We start from the raw sequence: 17,580 nt of genomic DNA on the forward strand, positions 1-17,580 counted from the left end.
AACAAAAACAAAAGAACATGCGCTTCCCCCTTTTTCGACTGTGACGTCAGAGTACCTAGTCATATGACAGCGTCGCAGGTTGCCAATCAGACAAAAGAAGCTGGGTTTGTGGAAAGCCGGGCGGATGGTTGTGTTTACAGTTTATGTGTGCCCTGTTCACTGTTGTTGTGTAGAGGCTCTCACACCACTAATGAACAACCTGATTCCTCAGCAAACGCTTAGTAAAGCACAGACTTGTTCAAATGAATGTTGTCGAAGAAAATAGATATCTACGTTTATCCGGCGCTGATAGTCAAGTAAATGTCAATAATGAACTCGTTTTAAAATGTATTTAACTCTGTTTTATGTACTTGTACAGTTTTTAGCCTATTGATTATTATCATTTTAACACTGTATACCGTCAAAATGAAAGTGCAAGTGTTGCTTTTGTGTTTTGTCGCTTTGTTTACCACAAGTTTTGCGTCCAACTCCGATACAGCTCTCTTCAAAAAGTGGCAAGTGTTCTACAAGAAAGTGTATGACGATGTTGTAAGTACCCTTGATTAAACTGAAAAAAACCCTAAGAACTGACTTTTGTAGCTAATTACTAAGTATTTAATATTTTCTGTTGATTTAAAGTTACATTGGTTTTGTTTCCGTTTCTTACTAGAAAATAATTATTGTTTAGGCATCAGAAGCTCGTGCCTTGGAGACTTGGTTGTCAAACTGGAAGATAATTAAAGAACATAATATGCAATACGAAGCCAAGAAGAAAACCTACATGTTGGCAATGAACCACTTGGGTGACTTGGTATGTATTTAAAGCCTAACCAACCAGCATTTAAAGTTTTAAATTGAACACAACCATGGGTGTAATTTTTTTTAAATCTTGTAAAGTTCTATAATGAAAGTGCATTTTTCTAGAACACAACAGAATATGCAAGACTGAATGGATATCGCAATGACATCAGATTGAAGAGAAACAGTACTGGTACTGGGTTCCAATACCAGAGACTATTGAACATTGCTGAAACAAGTTTGCCAACAACTGTTGACTGGAGAGAGAAGGGATACGTCACTCCAGTCAAAAACCAGGTAAGCCACTGTATGCCAAACCAACAAAAATGGTTCTTGGAGGTACAGAGATAAGTTAGCTGCTGTTTTTTGCATATAGTTCTTTGTGTTAAAAGAAATGACCCACAAATGTGCCTTACGATGCAATTGTCGCCAGACTCCTTATATGCAGCTGGACAGCAGATTAATTGCTTGGCTTAATAGCATCTTGTGACTTCCTGTCGGTAGAAAGAAAATGTCCAGTCATTAAAACAAGTCTTCACATGACTGCTTGTGCCACCACTTACATGTTTTAAAGTTCCTGGCTTAACAAAAATTAATCCATATTTTTTATCAATAAACAAGCTTTTATTTTAACCATATTAAGTGGTGACTATTTTTTTAAGGGTCAATGTGGTTCCTGTTGGTCTTTCAGTGCTACTGGCTCGTTGGAAGGACAACACTTCAAAAAATATGGTAAATAGGACTAAAAACATTTTCAAAAATTACTTTTCATGTAAGAAGCTTGCCTTAACTTATTGTACTGCAATGCATAGAAAATTTTCCAGCAGCGAAGAGTTTTGAATAATTTATTTGCATGCCCAAGGCTGTTATGTATGTATTTCAAATTTAAGGTATAGGCGTAGACCTAAGACTGTTTACTTTTTGTAGGTAAACTGGTGAGCTTGAGTGAACAAAACTTGATTGACTGCAGCACCCCTGAAGGAAATCAGGGTTGTAATGGAGGTTTAATGGACCAAGCTTTCAAATACATCAAGTTGCAAGGAGGAATAGATACTGAATCTTCATACCCATATGAAGCTGTGGTAATTAAAGTGTTATCGATCAATTTTTTAACTACTGCAGGTAGAGCATGAACATTATAAAGTTGAAATTCACAATTTACAGCCAAGAAAAGGTTATTTCGATACAGGCTCCACATTGTTACTTTTAGGCTTATGCAAATTTTCACTATTTCCCAACAAAATGTGATTTTGTAAAAAAAATGTCATAAATTATGATCCTCTGCAAACAACCTAGGAGTTAATGTTTACATGTGATAACTTTTGTAGGATGACACTTGTCGCTACAATAAGAAAAATAGCGGAGCTGATGATGTTGGATACATGGATATTCCAACCGAGGATGAAACCGCTTTGAAAGAAGCTGTTGCAACCCAGGGGCCAGTTTCTGTTGCAATTGATGCAAGCCACCAGTCGTTTCAGTTCTATGCTACAGGTACAGTAAATATGACAACTATACTTCAAAGAAAGCCAAAAAATTGAGTAAACTCATTCTGAAATACATAAACTACATTAAGCTACCATTTGATGACTCAATCTAAAAAAATACAATAAATTACTTGTGGATTAAAACAAATGTATTTGCATTCGAACAACTTTGTTCGAAGAACACTGATTACAACTTACAAATTCATAAATGTGCACCATGAAAACTTGAAGTTTAGGTGTGTTTGTTTGCTTCAGGTGTGTACAATGAGCCATCATGCAGCACAAGCCTTCTGGATCACGGTGTCCTTGTCGTAGGATATGGCACACTTGATGGAAAAGACTACTGGCTGGTCAAGAACAGGTGACAAATATTATTGCCAATTCTAAATCAGTACCATCTTATCTTTTACAATTGTTGCGGACTCCCCCAAAAAAACAACTCAAACATTAAAAAAATCGTTTAAATTTTTTTTTCCTACAATAACATAATTGTTTTAATTTTACAGCTGGGGTGAATCTTGGGGAAAAGATGGCTACATTATGATGTCCCGCAACAAAGACAACCAATGTGGAATTGCCACACAAGCCAGTTATCCGCTTGTATAATAATCTTGTGTCCAATTTTTATCAGTTTTTAAGCAATTTTATTGTTTTAATTTTGTAATTTAACTGATATGGTTGAGTGTGCACTTTTTTCTGACAAAACACAATTCATGCTACACAACAGGCATTTTATTTGTATTGCTAACACAACAGTTTTTATTAAAGTGATGTGTCTGCGTTTTTTTGTACAGCCCACATGCCTGGTGTGCATTCCATATACAGCTCCAAATGCCTTCAATGTTTATTACATCCGCTATTTGGTGCGTTGTAAAAAGTTCAGAGTTCGCAACTATATAGCAAATGCATGTGACTCAATGTCACATTGCCACAACATATCCACACAATAAAACATCAGTCTGGATAAATGCTTGTTTATGTCTTCAGTGACACTTGCAGGTTTCGTCCTTCGAAGACATAGTTGTTCATATATGCCACTGCCATACAGGCTTCCTGCTGAGTTGCAAAAGTTATGAAGCCATATCCTTTTCCAGTTCCCTTTGTTTGGTCAAAAATCACATTCACTTTCTGGACACAAGGTTTTGAAGTTTAGTAACTGGTTGGCTTTATATATTTTGAGAAACCTTATATATTACTGCTAGTAACACTTACAAAAACAGCTTTGAAAAGGAAAACTGCACACAAAAAATGCTGACATGGCTGATATTTTTCACAGTTTGCCATTTTGCATTTCACTTAAAACATAGCTTAAACTTCAGCACTAACACTACACTACACTACTAAAAAAGCAAAATTGTCTTTGCTTGAACCCATTGTCCCTTCATAACAACAGGATTCAGAGTGAAGCAGTTTCTTCTGATGCGAGTATTTAACCAGGGTATCAGGCAGTTTTGCTACTTAGCCCATTTGTGTTGCATGTTTTGAAAAGCCATTAAGACACATTGATTTTCCAATCAATAAATGGTTGAAAACTGTATGCTCCTAATCAATTTGCATTATACCTGAGTAAATACAATGATACCATTTTATCTTACCGTGATCATTCCACAATTTTTAAACAATTCCCACAGCTGTTGTTCTGTTGTGGTAGGTCCAATCCCATACACAAACACAATACTGCTTTGTGGCTGGTTCATATTTGGCATGTTGTTGAATTGATATGAGTTGGTATTGGTAAATTGGGCAGTGTTTTGGTTGTTGAACTGCGAAGGGTCATTGTACATTCCCATGTTTACATTTCCATATCCCATATTTTGTGAATTACTGGAGAAAAAGTAATTCAAAAAATGCAACATGTCAGCAGGTAAGTTTAGAATATTAATTGCTCAGAAACCTCTATTTTTAGTGGAAGTGGAGTATGATAAAGTATAATGTCTTTTTAAGCAAAGGTTAAATGTAATTTTGACCAGAGGTTTAGTGATGAACAAACACATTGCAATATTTGCTGCAAAAGCTCATATGCTTGGCAATAATAGGAGTATTTGCTTCTAGTGATGGGACGAGTACCTGTACTCATGATCGAAATATTTTGCCTCAGTTTTCAACACCAACATTCGATACCGAAGGCCGGTTTGCACTATAAGAATACGGGGAATTTTTTGTCAATATTTGCTTCGGACAGCACAAATCGGAAACAAAATCTGCCAGGTTGTGTATATTTTTTTGCTATCGTGTGGAAATCACATGTTTCTACATGCTTCTGCATGTGTGCGTCTGTACACCCCGACCATGACAAATAAATTAGCTAGCGATATACAACTATTTCTATTTCTACTTTTAAACCTATACTTACTAATTTGTTGCCATCGGAGAAAACCTCCCTTTTCCACCACGGAATCCTGGTCCCCTCATAGGACCCCCACCGACTGGATTGGTGCTTGCCCCCATATTGTTATAACTATTGTTGTTGTTCATCCACATACTCTTCTGTCCAGTCTGCTGAAAAGTTAGCTGAGATTATGCTTTTTGAGCAAGTAAATTGCTATTTCTTCGTTTTTTAATGAAAAAGTGTCCTTTTTTTCTGTAAAATGAGTGTCTAAATTTTGTCATATTAAGTGTTTGGGCTTAATATCCCAATCTACCAACATTTGCGAACTGCTAATCAAGAGTGTATTTAGAATATTTTGTATTACTAACACAACTGTATACGACATTTTACTTATTAGACATGTGCCAGTAAGGGATTATTTTGTTCAGCTTTAGCATGTGAGGTCAACAAAACTGTTTCTAATTTACCTGCTGATTGAGTGGAGATTTAAGAAATGCTTGTGGTGGTGGCTTTTGTTGGTCTCTTGCAAAACGAATATTTAGTAAAGATGTGCAGCCCTCTGAAAATGCTCTTCCATTTAAACCCTGATAAAATGTCAGGTTATTATTTGTCAAAAATTATACGCAACATTTGAAAAGCTGGCAACGCTCTTTGGAAAACAACATTGACAAACATACAAAAAAATCATTACATTTTTGTTAACACACATGTTACCAAGGTATTTACTCAAGAGCTTTACCTCAATGGCAGCAACTGCTTCATCTCTACATGAAAAGAGAACAAAACCAACACCTTGACAGGCCCCAGTAAACTTGTCCTTCACCAATCTTGCTTGAACTATGGTCCCTGCATCCATAATAAAATTTGCTGATATAAAAACATGGTTCAACCAAAAGTTTCATACACATTTATTTATACAAAAAGTCTGTGTATAGTGTTCTTTTTGTTCATCCATTTGGCATAAAAATGTCATCCTAGTTTAATTTTGGCATGGAAGGTGATTTATTTGCGACGCACAATCTTTCTCATTTTGATATTGCAAGTAATTTGACATGATAGATTGATGACTCCTGTTCTAGTCTGTGACATCATTGCATGTGCAGCTATTGGTCTACCAAGTTTAGATTTGGCTTTTGGGTTGAAGCAACTTTATGCTTCGAAATTTATCAACAGGAAAGAGTGATGCAGTAATGAATGCTGCAGTAACACTCCCATAAAAGCTGAGATTAAATGTACGTATTTACCTTTTAAGCATAATAGAAAATACATAATGGCATGACACACAAGAAGGCTTGTTCAAACATTTGTTGCAGAACTTCGAAACAAATGCTGGCTTGTGATTGATAAAGCTTAGCTATTGTCTTTTTATCAGATGGTAACATAAATAAAAAGTAAAGCACCATAAATGTTTTTCCTCTTTTGTATAACAGTAAAGCATGAATAACATGTTTTTTAATGGTTGGATTGGATCTGTGCACATATGCTTTAGTTTTATACAAACTAAGTTTAAGCCACTTACCAAATGGACTAAACTTTGTTTTTAACAAATCCTCAGTAATGTCATTGGGCAAGCCACAAACGTAGAGATTAATGTTCTTTGTTTGGACCCCAGATGGCTTGGAATAATCAACTTTGATGGTTTTGTTGTACAATTTATGTTGGTTTAATTGTTGAATGGCCTTTGTAGCATCTTCACATGTGTCATAATCAACAAAGCCATATCCGTAGCTAAAAATATTTGAAAAGAACACTATGATATATTGTAGGTTGTTCTAGTATGTGACAACCGGTTTAAACTCACTTAACAAATTGTCATGTAAGTGGTCTTTCTGACAATAAAATATTTTTAACAATAAACAGGGATGTAAATAAACATGTTGTAACCCCTGTTTTTTAAGAGTGGTAACATGTCACCCTATTCACCTCTAAATCGACACTTATGTTCCATCATGGTAAAAAATGAAGATTTTGTGTTTACTTATTTAATATAAATGTACCGTATTTAAAAGTATGTAGTCCACAGAACAACACGATTTATTACCTGTATCCACTCGCTCGATCCCTGATTATCCTGGCAGATTTTACTGGTCCCATTCCCAAAAACAATTGATAAAACTCAGAATCTGTCAAACATTGAGGAAGGTAGTTTACAATTAGGTTGGTTCCTGGATTGTTTTGCTGGTGTTGTGCTGCCATGCTAAAGACAATTGATGCAATTTCAAGTCCTGCATATGCAAACAAATTGTTAAACAGTTGTTGACAAATTGAGTGTTAGGTAACTAAATTATAAAACCTCATTGGAAAACCATGTGATAAAAGGTTATTTTCGGTGTTACTACACAAAAGCAGGAAAAAATGAGGGAGCTTTGAATCTTGGGGTGCATCTAAAATATACAGGATCGCTTAAAGCACTTGCTGCATTATTATCACTGCTTGGCACACCTTTATATCACTTGGTGCACCTTAAAATCGCTTGGTGCATATTTATATCACTTGATGGACCTTAACATCGCTTTGTGCATATTTATATCACTTGATACACTTATATCGCTTGGTGCACCTTTATGCCTCTTGGCACACCTACGGATTGCTTGGTAAAGGTGAACCTAGCATTATACAGGGGCATTAGGCAATCAGAAGTTGAAGTTGACATAAGGGTGCACAAAGCGATGTAAATGTGCACCAATCAATATAAATGTGCAGCAAGCAATATAAAGGTGCACCAAGCGACATTGAAGTACTATTAAGGTGCATGAAGCGATTCAAGAGATGCTGTACATTTTAGATGCACTGTTGAATTTGCTTGCAACCAGTTAAAAAGTTTGGTTCTCAAAAAAGTTGTAAAAAGATTTGCAAAAATATGTTCATTTCTTTATAAAAAATATAAAAACGGTTTGTAAAAATAGAAAGAAACAAATAAAAACAGGTTTAAAAAACAAACAGAAAAAATAGAAAAATAAAAATGTAAAAAACTCACGAAAATACAAGAAAAATTTCTTGAAAAAAACAACAAAATCTTGCAGGTCTCTCACAATGTGACGATACCTTATAAATCCTGCAAAAATAAGTGTTCTGTGTACCATATTCATAAACCATTACTGTAACAAAACAATAGTTGCTAAAGCATGTCGCTTTTTACGTCTATTTGGGCCGTAATTTTCACCATTAAACTTATGAACAGATCTGTATATAGTGTTCCAAAACAATAGTCTATTTTACAAAAATATATGAATCAAAAATTAATTTACCATTTTTTCCAGTTTCAGGAAAGAAAATGTTCTTTTGGGTCTAAAATCCTTTTAGCTGAACTGTAAAAACATTTTTAAGTACTTTTTCGGTTGAAACATTGCATTTTTACGTCTTTAAATCAAAACGTTTGACCGCTTTTCATGTTTTGTTATGTCGCGTTTTTTCTGTTTTACTCATTTTTATTGTTATGGAAAAACTAGTTTTAACAGAAATGCGTATGCACTGTGGTAATGTCTATGTTTTTTCGCTAAACTCTGTCCCAATTTGCATGGAAACAATGCATTAGTGCAAAGTAATTAGCATTCATTTCCTTCAAAAAAACACGATGCTTTCGTAAACAGGACACAAAAGCGCTAACAAATATAGAAATCACACAATTCGTTTTATTTTTGACAAAGGGGCATCGCAAGTGGTTTTGTTTTGAGTCTTTTTTGGGATAAACGTTACATATCTTCATACTTTTTGCAAACAACCAATTATTGCACATATGTTATTTTTCTGCGCGAAAGAGAAATAGAAGATCTTGTGACAAAAAATAACTACCGTACTCTGTTTGCAGCACATTTCAAATACAGTCAAACTTCGATACTATGCCACCCTTTGGGACCGAGAGAAAGTGGCATAGTAGCGAGGGTGACATAATAGCGAGGGTTGGTTGTAAAAATAGCCTTGTGACGTGACAATGTACTGTAATGCCACGTTGTGTTGTACGATTGTAATTTATTACAGTATACAGTATAAGGTACAGTATACAGTAGGCTATAATTTATTACAAAAAACGGATAGATCGTGCATAGAACAAACAAGATCTGTTATATTTGTCGTGACACAAGCACGGAACGGCGTTTACATAACTCGCTGCAAAGCCGTGAAACCTCTTAACATGACCACGTTTGTTTACTCAACGATTTGTTTTTCATTTTTTCTCTGTTTTATCATAAGCTCAAACCGAAAATTGTCAGAAGGCCCAATTTTTAATCGGGAACCAGACCGTTAATACAGTAATACTGTACTCCCATGTGTCATAGTATCAAGGGTAAGGGGTGGCATAGTAAATATATTTTCTATTGAATTTAGTTGGTGACGATCAAAAGTGTAATAGTAGCGAGGGTGGCATAATATCAAGGTGGCATAGTATCGAAGTTTGACTGTATTGTTTATTCGTTCCACCGAAAACTGATTTTGGCACATACCCAAAGCGCACTCTTAGATCGCAGTCTTGTTTAACTTACAAAGCATCATATAGATAAAGTTGCCTTTTCTATTCAAAGAGCTGAAACTACAGACTTTTATTCTGTGACAAAGGCAATAACTTGAAAACAGTTAGTAAGTGGCAGATATCTGTGGTAGTAATAAACGCAGCCCACGCCTTTTGCAAGTTTCTGATTTACATTTTTCCACCCGATCCCTTAGTAAATTTAATTTGGTCTTGTAAAGAAAGTATATAAACAACACAACGCAATGGTCAATCAAAAACATACAGATCCCACTGCAAAATCAATACACAATAAAAAAAATAGAATAGTGCAATTTGTGAAAAACATTTGCAAAAAAGTAACGAAAGGGGGCAACAAAATGGCAGCGAGAAATAAAAAGACTGGCACAAAACATACATTGGAATTAGATCATAAAATTGGTGGCATTTCATGAGGAGTAAGTTCGCTCTATATCTAGGTCGGACAAACAGACATACTGGTGCACTTATCGTTTTGATATAAAATGTGTAAATGCCACAATGGAATATTGACTTAATAAGTGTGTATAAACTGCTTATTTAAGCTCGAAGGCATCTTATTTACAAAAAAGTAAAAAAAAGTAAATGACCGAATATTTATTACAAAACAGTTAGCGTATTATAAGGTAATGATCATGTAGGGTTCGAGGGTTTGAAACGTTGACATAAATGTAACGTGAGTTGTTGTTCGTTTTCGTAATATTTTGCTATTTGATTCGGTGGGTCTTTGTAAAGATCCAAAATAGCGATCGACGATAAATAAAAGTTACCGAAACCGTCTTCAATCACGAAAGACTTGTCATCGCCCCCTGGAAAATCTTCATCACATCTCTTAACCCCAGGGAGCCTATGCATAGAAACAATCAACGAACAGCAGCTAAAAATTCGCGAAATAATAAAACGACGCAGCCTTGTCACTAGGGCAACCATTTCGGATCTCTCTGTCCTTTGCTCGCCATCTAGCGGATATTTGTTTCGAGGTTCTTGTTCAAATTCAAGTGCGCTCCTCCAGTTATCAATACAATACGGAAAGTCCAATGAGAGCAGCTCTCTGTCCCCGGGATGTCGGTCCGTGTAATCACGCACGCGCTCATCCGCTTTCATCACTTCGCTCATTGGAACATCACGCATATTCTGAATAGACGCGAGCATTTGCATTACGTTTGCACCCGTTACATCATCAGTGACGTCACGGTGAATGTTGGGGGTGCATGTTGCGTCAGCGGGCCTCCGACAGTGGGGTTTGGTTTGGTTTTGGGGCAAAGGGTGTTGGGTGACTGGGGCTTGAAGAGACGCACATACGAGGTTTAGAAAAGCTTCGAATTCATTTCCTCGGCTTCCGTTTGCTCCAAATAACGAAGCAAGATTTGAGGCAAATTTTGGTGAATCCCCTTTGACGAATTCAATTGGTTCATCGCTAATCCGCGCTATAAAGTATCGCTTGGGCCCGCGTATCAGGTCACACAGTGCGCGTTTCATTCTTCTTGTGTCATTTGAGTACAAATCGTTGGGGCAGTAAAGCGTCTGAGGTAAACTTGGATTGCTCTTTTCCACGTACATTCGCATCAGGCAGTAGTGACACTTGTTGCGCAGTCCACTGGGGGCGCTATCGACAAAATGGGGTACGTAGCACGACTTGGGTCTAATTTCTATGCTGATAACGGGCGCAGTGGTGCTTAAGGGATATTTTATGCTGGGCAACAGTGCGTGAACAACTCTGTCACAAAAATTGGGCATTATAAGTCCGTAAGTACATCGGTCGTCCAAGACGTCATCCCAGAAACGCTTTGGTCTCTTTTCATTCAATGTCAAAGCTAATTCATCAAAGAAGTTTTGACTCAGTGTGACCTTTTCGGATTTGAAATGAATTTTACATTTTTCCAACATTTTGTAAATCACGGATTCGAGAAATTCGATTTCCATGAACTGTCCGTTCCGATCTATTTTCTCGCTCCATCTTTTCCTCTTTGATATTTTCGGCAAACGGAGAAGCGAACCAGTTGCAGAATTCGAAAATATGATGTGATTATTGCCTTCGATTCTGTATTCCCAGTCCGAGGCATGCATGTGCATTGTGCAAATTACAAATTAAGGTCCTACAAACCTGAAAAGAAAACAAATTGTCAACACTACAGGCACGACAACATCAGGATGTGGCATCTGACAACACACACGAGTATGCACAGACATAACTCAACTTGGGTTAAAGTTAGACCACAGCCCAGTAATTAGTCACATACGGGGATTCTTTGGCGTGTCACTGTCTAGACTTCAGAGAGGAAATTAAACAACGAACGATTTTGGGAAATCCACCACAAGCAAAAGCACGACGTTCTTAAAAAACTGCCACAACAGGGGTTAAATGTAAAAATATCTCCGTTTTTATTCAGTTATTGCGTATTTGTATTTCAGTCCGACAAAGGCCAATTTTCTGCCGTTATACTCACAACAAAACGTCAATAAATCACTTTAAACTTCAAGTAGATTCTTTCGTCTCTAGTGGCATGGCTACCTTTTAAATCAGATATTTTTGCGCTTAAGCCGTCAAAACGCTTTCTGGTTTGTTGGGCTTTGGTATTTGTTTAAAAGCAAGCGACGATAGTTTTTACGCTGTTTGAACATGACCAACAGAGCGTAAACGTCGAATTGTAGTGTACATACGACACTGAACTAACGGAATCTTTTGACTTCACAACTAATTCCACTTAATAACCAAATAAGAGGGATTGGATTATTGATTGTCGAGTTCCAGTTAATACAGAATTCGACGTTAAAATAATTCCAGTAATTAAACTCGATAATCATAATTCAAATGAAAAACGTCATTCGTTTTACCCCGACAAGAACCACGCATGTTAAAGTAAATGTTCAATATTCAGATCACTGAACTGTGATCATTTGTTTTGAAAAAAATGTGTTATCTGTGTCCCTGGTGTTTATTACCTCTAAACTTAGTATAAACCGCAATTGCATTGGCTTTTTGAACTTTCAGTTTAATATAATAATAAAAGAAAAACTTGTACGTTTTTTACCGTTTACTACGATATTCCACACATACAATTAGGTTAATGCATATCTGCCAATACAGTGGTCAGTAAAAGCACCTAGCACCTAGTGGCCTTGCGTAAAGATGGCCGAAAAATTGCTGACATGAACAGGAAATACGAGATCGGTCAAAAGCAATTGGGTTGCGAGTGGTGCCACAAAATGACAAACACACACCTTGACTCATATAAGAGGGTTTACCCAGTACCACAAGCAAATAACTAATCCCAAATACAGGCGGTGTAAAGGGACTAAAACCCATTAGTAATCCTATATGCCTCCATTCCACAAAATAGAGAAAAAACAAACGTTTTACGAAATTCTTGTCAGCGCACATCGGTCGGCAAATGCGGGACAAACAAAACTTGGAATTCGCATTTAGTTGAAAAACCAAAAGCTCTCGTGTACAAAACGCTCTGTGCGCATTTCCTGGGAAACTGGTAAACCTGTGGTAAAACAGAAAGTCAGGTTCAAAACCATCAAAAAATCAACAACGTTTAGTACAGCAGTTGTTTTCAAAATTTGGTTGATGACAGTCAGTATGTATCCATCTGAAACAAACTTTTTTCTCGCAATAGGTATAAGACACCTGTATACCATTGTTGCTTTTGTTCAAAATAGCATGCCTTTGTCCGTGGTAGCATACCATTGTTGCTTTTGTTCAAAATAGCATGCCTTTGTCCGTGGTAGTAACATTCAAATAACACAATTTAAAATCTCAACAGTATACTCAAATTCGTTTCTGTCCCGGATTCGGGCGTGCTTTGAAACAGTCTGTTTAGCATTTAATTAACAGCCTGTTTCCTTCACACGTCGAAGCACAACAAATGGCACAGAAACTAGATCACAAACTCTACTTATACCTTTGCTATGAGTTACAAACGGCATTTTACCTTACACATGCCTCATTTAGGCTTAGCGACAATACTGGCGCAGCTTATTGCTCGAACGTTTAACCAGCAATGAGCTCAATGTATAACAAAGCGTCGATTCGCGTTATATGACTTGCAGGAAGCAGAGGCTGCCTTTAAATCCCTGTCATAACTCCACCAGTTTAACGCGAAGCAACTGGTTGAGTCACGACATGCACTAAGCTAAAACTTAAATCATCTACGCTATTTTGGCTTTCTGTGTCACATAACCTGGCAATAAACAACTCATGACTGATGCTGAAAAGCAGGTCATGTTAGTATTGATGCTTGTAAATCAGCTGCTTTGTTGACATCCCAACAAAGTTGTTAACACCGCTGCTAAGTGCTACTTGAGTGTGTAAACTTGAGCTAAAGAGAATTTGAAGACTGCTGTGGGTTATGTCAATCTTATTGATGAATTTAATATATCGTCCGCAGATTTTCCCTCGAGACAAACAGCTTAGCACTTTGGCAAAACATAAACCGCAATAAAAAATCAATTACAATGGCCGTGTCGCGTTGCAACCAACTAATCAAACAATGCTTCAAGCCTTTTCTATGCATTTATGACCTGTTTGCTAGATGACTGCTTTCAAACCCCCCAAAACTATTCCATTTATCTTAACACAACTGAACTGACTGTAAGGACGAAAAGGAACACAGCCCAGTCGCGCTACAGTGTGCAGCAGAGCGGAACGACAGCCAGACACTTACAACAAAACGCGGTGTTGTGTTTTTTAAACGTTCGTCAGCAATTATTTCTGCTTGAGCTGGTGTACGATCCTTTGAACAATTCGTAAGTCAATTACTAACAGTAACTACCCGAAGAAGCTCATATTTTAAATTGTGATAAATGTTAGCCGCAGGGCAATGCCGCCCACAACTGCTGTTGATACAAGTGCGCGTTTACGTTACAGGTTGAAAGCATAACAACCATGTTCAGATTTTAATCGATATTCTGATGGTTTTGTGCTCCAAAAGTGACTTTCTCGTTACGTTAATCGCATTCTTGCACGCTTAAGTTTGAAAGCAAAGTCAACTGAATCCAAACCCTACAATTCTTCGACTATTTACCAGTTTTGGTTTAGTAATTAACATGAAAAGTACAAACAAACATATTATTTCAGATGTTATTATTTTTGCGGTTGTCGTTGTTTTCAAACAACGAAATACGGTTATTAAACATCTGCATACAATTTAACACAACGATAGGCCCAAAAACACGTAACAGCTTGGCCTGTTCAAAATAAGTAATTTCTAACCACTGCGTTCTGCATGCCGTAATGAAACAATTTGGCTTGCATTGTTTTTTAGCTTACCAATAGCTCCAATTTCAACATCCGAATGTTGACTTGGACTGCAGTCGACGAACCACTTATTATAGGCGTTAAGCCTCACGCATGTTTGTAGCCAAACTACTTCAGTTTACCGTATTTCCTCGCATTGAAATCACAGGAAGTTATGTGTTTAAAGTAAATCACAAACCATATTCAAATCATTGCGTCTCGTATCACATACACGCATTCCTCGAAGCACGTTTTAATTTTCCAAAGCAACTGTATTTTTCTCTTATGAAGAAAATGGATCTTTTGGCAGAAACTTTTCCTTCTTGAGCTTTTCCTTGCCATGAAAACGACCAACATGCAATAATAAACCTGTAATAATTTCTGTCGCCTTTATATGTTGGAACCGTCTAAAGTTTAAAGGTTTGGCTTCCAATCAACTTGTTTGTGGCTGGGGTCTGTCCAGATGGCATACTTGCTATTTTCCTGTCGATGTTATGCAACCTTTGCACGTAAGACATTTACTACAATAAGGTTTAAACGAAAAACAGATTTTCGGTGAGCGATTTTTTTTTCGGTGAGCGAATTTTTCCAACATGATTGCAGATTTTACTGTCATCAAAACGTAAACTCAGGTTCACAAAAGGTCAATAAAACGTACGATGTGTCCCAATCGTCACATTTTGCTTACCAGTTTTTCGGCAGCAACACCAATGTTGTGTGATATCACATGTTCATGTTACAACTAAAAAATCAATAGCTCCAAATGTGCTGTGTGGTGATCCCGCCTCCAGGAGACAAAAACGTTACGTTTCATAAATCAATGATAAACATGAAATTTGAATATTTAATACTACTACTTTGCAAATTTGTCTGGTAAAAAAATATCGCCAATAGTTGTCTCTGTTGTAAATTGTTCTTTTGTACTAACTGCTTCTGAAGCACACAAACGCATCCTCGGCTTATACAATAAACAACGCCTTGCTTACAGCCTCATGCATTATGTAAAGTACGATGATATATCTCTATGGCACATGTTGTTTGATTTCTTTGACTGTAACAAAAGAGGTACAGCAAAGTATTGTTCATTTCAAATGTAAACTTTCTTATTACGATATTTAAAAAGAAGCATGATTATTGAGATGTTAACTAAAAACTCTGGATGTTTATAGATTTAACCTTTTTAGACTGCCGTAGAAAAACAAAGAAAATAAAAATTGTCGAGAGAAATGCCGGTGTCCCTACATGTGATACGTTATTTTGCGACATCAGTTGGGTCATGACTTTACATACGAGTGACGACAAAATTCCATAAAACCTGTGTTACTGCTTTAAAAACCAATTAAGTTAAATGTTATGTTTTTGCTTTGCAGTTGTATATTTGTAAAAAATAGCTTGGACAAAACGTTTGCAAAATGGTAGCACCCTGGAGACAAGCTGGCCTCACGTAAGTATTTATTTATTTTACCGTCGTGCTGCCCCAAATTTTTATTTTCTTTTGTTGCCTGTCGTTGAAATTACAATTTACAAATTGAAATAAAAATGTTTTGAATTAAAGGTACATCCGCTACTCACAAATTTGTGCCCAAGCTGTGAGAAATGCATTGAAACCAGAATTTCAGGAAGCAGCACAAAAACGACAACTGCAAAGTGTCACTTACAGAAAGTGGAAGGACGGAAAGCCAGACGGGGGATTCCTGAGCAGTAAAATTGTTTTTTTATGCTTTTGTAAAGTTTGACCACACTTAAATGTAATATACAAAAGTTACAACTGAAAACAAAAAAGTTACAGTATGTGGCTTGCACAAACTGTGTTCTATTCATCTATTGGTTGTTTAAAATCTGCTTCTAAATTTTGCGAGTAAAGATAGTTATTGCTAAATGTAAAAAAAATAGTGGTACTTATAATTACAAAATGAATTGTTGTGTAAGTTTCTTTTACCAAACTTTATAGAGCTGTTTTTGTGTTGCAGAGTAATGAAATTTGCCAAGTCTTCTACCATTCAAGTTCTATTTGCTGGGATTTAACAAATTTTGTATGTTGTTTTTGTGAATAAATCAGTTCACCACCATAACCAGTTTTGCTGACTGATGACAATGAATAGATACCTACAAGGCAGATTTATTGTGTTTGAAGTTGTTAAACATGATTAATATAATGCCATTTCTCTCAAAAACTAACTGACAAACTTTGTTTTGAATGGGGATAAGTTATCTTGCAAAAGGTACATTTTGGTGATAATTGTTGTCAGTTAAAGGAAATAAAAGTGTACCTCACACACATAAAGCTGAAGATTGTGGTATATTGGTCTGTTTCAATGCTACAGGGACCATGGTAGTTAAAAAGTATTCTTTTAAAAACACAATCTTGCATCATAATTGAGAAGCTAGTGACCAATGGCTTATAATATATTTTGTAACAAAACAACTGATATTGTGGGCTTGGTTATCATTAAGGCTTTTTTTTTTTGATTATTTTTTGACTTGTCAAAAAAAGTCAAAAATTTGTCAAAATTTTTAGAATAGGTAAAAAAAAATGTCAAATTGTTTACAAAGTCAAAATTTTTTACAAAGTTAAAATTAATTAGAAACTGCATTGTCATGGAGTTGTAGAGGTTGCATGTCAGTGAACTTTTCATTTTACACCTTGTAGCCTACTTTATACTGTTGTAAATGGCCCATTGTCTACTTCTTGTGAATCATAAACCATCAAGTGATTGAAATAATTAGGTTGACATGGTGTGATGCTCAACACACCTCAAAACGTGCAAAATTTTGGTAGGTCCCAAGTCATTTTACGGCAGCTGCAAGTTAGGTGCAGCTCTTGCTTCGGTTTTGACTTAGATACTTCGTGTATCTTTCATTTAGACAAATGTATTGAACAATTTTCGTTGTGTCTTAGCTGCAGTTTTTTGGCAGTGATTTTTGATTAGCTCATTTCCCTTTTCAGAATAAGCTAGGTATGAGTTCAGATTTTTGCCCTTCTGTTAGACTTTTGCACATTTTTCGCTCTAGTTAAATTAGCCTACAGCCATATATTAACTTTTCGTACAATAATGCGTCATTTAACCACTTAAATTCTTCATAGGTCAAAATTTTGTCAAAAAAAAGTTTGTTAAAGTCAAAATTTTCAATTTGTAGGTCAAAATTTTTCTTTTTTTAGGTCAAAAAATAATCGCCCTAGTTATCATTAAAAACCGATTTTCTTGCGTGAAACAGGTCCCTAATTTTGTAAGTAATACTGCAGCATTTGTTCATTAACTTG

At 36.2% G+C, this 17,580-nt stretch overlaps 4 protein-coding genes across 7 annotated transcripts; 2 read left to right on the top strand and 2 right to left on the bottom strand.

Annotated features, from left to right (window-relative positions):
* The first annotated feature begins 122 nt into the window (after positions 1–122).
* Positions 123–3,232, top strand: LOC145229904 (procathepsin L-like). Its single transcript, XM_080095249.1, has 8 exons — positions 123–528; positions 668–790; positions 904–1,074; positions 1,440–1,509; positions 1,705–1,859; positions 2,106–2,271; positions 2,520–2,625; positions 2,771–3,232. Exons 1-8 carry the CDS (start codon positions 406–408, stop codon positions 2,868–2,870), a joined length of 1,014 nt encoding a protein of 337 aa, XP_079951375.1. The 5' UTR covers positions 123–405; the 3' UTR covers positions 2,871–3,232.
* On the bottom strand, positions 2,981–8,105 carry LOC145229876 (ELAV-like protein 1). Of its 4 annotated transcripts, none has more exons than XM_080095240.1 (9): positions 7,842–8,105; positions 7,571–7,648; positions 6,635–6,818; positions 6,113–6,321; positions 5,333–5,439; positions 5,061–5,177; positions 4,618–4,760; positions 3,860–4,088; positions 2,981–3,392 (listed from the first exon to the last, which is right to left on the bottom strand). In XM_080095240.1, exons 3-9 carry the CDS (start codon positions 6,787–6,789, stop codon positions 3,240–3,242), a joined length of 1,113 nt encoding a protein of 370 aa, XP_079951366.1. In that variant the 5' UTR covers positions 6,790–6,818; positions 7,571–7,648; positions 7,842–8,105; the 3' UTR covers positions 2,981–3,239. The 4 variants fall into 4 exon arrangements, with proteins under 4 accessions (XP_079951366.1, XP_079951351.1, XP_079951346.1 ...); XM_080095225.1 differs by having other exon boundaries at positions 4,618–4,763; positions 6,635–6,790; positions 7,842–8,097; XM_080095220.1 differs by having other exon boundaries at positions 4,618–4,763; positions 7,842–8,096.
* A 1,137-nt stretch (positions 8,106–9,242) lies between these two features.
* LOC145229867 (inositol-pentakisphosphate 2-kinase-like) lies at positions 9,243–13,683 on the bottom strand. The gene has a single exon (XM_080095208.1). The coding sequence runs from the start codon at positions 11,147–11,149 to the stop codon at positions 9,710–9,712; it is 1,440 nt and encodes a 479-aa protein (XP_079951334.1). The 5' UTR covers positions 11,150–13,683; the 3' UTR covers positions 9,243–9,709.
* Positions 13,684–15,627: 1,944 nt separating this feature from the next.
* On the top strand, positions 15,628–16,390 carry LOC145233004 (ATP synthase F(1) complex subunit epsilon, mitochondrial-like). Its single transcript, XM_080097671.1, has 3 exons — positions 15,628–15,762; positions 15,874–16,019; positions 16,289–16,390. The coding sequence occupies exons 1-3, from the start codon at positions 15,731–15,733 to the stop codon at positions 16,291–16,293; spliced, it is 183 nt and encodes a 60-aa protein (XP_079953797.1). The 5' UTR covers positions 15,628–15,730; the 3' UTR covers positions 16,294–16,390.
* Positions 16,391–17,580: the final 1,190 nt, after the last annotated feature.

The sequence above is a fragment of the Phallusia mammillata genome, chromosome 1 (genome assembly GCF_965637545.1).
Source record: "Phallusia mammillata chromosome 1, kaPhaMamm4.hap1.1, whole genome shotgun sequence".
NCBI classification, from domain to species: domain Eukaryota; kingdom Metazoa; phylum Chordata; class Ascidiacea; order Phlebobranchia; family Ascidiidae; genus Phallusia; species Phallusia mammillata.

What these genes read in the sequence shown, in the direction of transcription:
- LOC145229876 (XM_080095233.1), bottom strand. Translation starts at nt 6,789, where the DNA reads ATGGCAGCACAACACCAGCAAAACAATCCAGGAACCAACCTAATTGTA. An exon ending in AACAAAGTTTAGTCCATTTG is followed by an intron (nt 5,440 to 6,112) that starts GTAAGTGGCTTA and finishes TTATGGATGCAG; the next exon opens with GGACCATAGTTCAAGCAAGA. An exon ending in AAGCAGTTGCTGCCATTGAG is followed by an intron (nt 5,178 to 5,332) that starts GTAAAGCTCTTG and finishes ACATTTTATCAG; the next exon opens with GGTTTAAATGGAAGAGCATT.
- LOC145229867 (XM_080095208.1), bottom strand. Translation starts at nt 11,149, where the DNA reads ATGCACATGCATGCCTCGGACTGGGAATACAGAATCGAAGGCAATAAT.
- LOC145233004 (XM_080097671.1), top strand. Translation starts at nt 15,731, where the DNA reads ATGGTAGCACCCTGGAGACAAGCTGGCCTCAC. An exon ending in TGGAGACAAGCTGGCCTCAC is followed by an intron (nt 15,763 to 15,873) that starts GTAAGTATTTAT and finishes TTTGAATTAAAG; the next exon opens with GTACATCCGCTACTCACAAA.
- LOC145229904 (XM_080095249.1), top strand. Translation starts at nt 406, where the DNA reads ATGAAAGTGCAAGTGTTGCTTTTGTGTTTTGTCGCTTTGTTTACCACA. An exon ending in AGAAAGTGTATGACGATGTT is followed by an intron (nt 529 to 667) that starts GTAAGTACCCTT and finishes ATTATTGTTTAG; the next exon opens with GCATCAGAAGCTCGTGCCTT. An exon ending in GTTTCAGTTCTATGCTACAG is followed by an intron (nt 2,272 to 2,519) that starts GTACAGTAAATA and finishes TGTTTGCTTCAG; the next exon opens with GTGTGTACAATGAGCCATCA.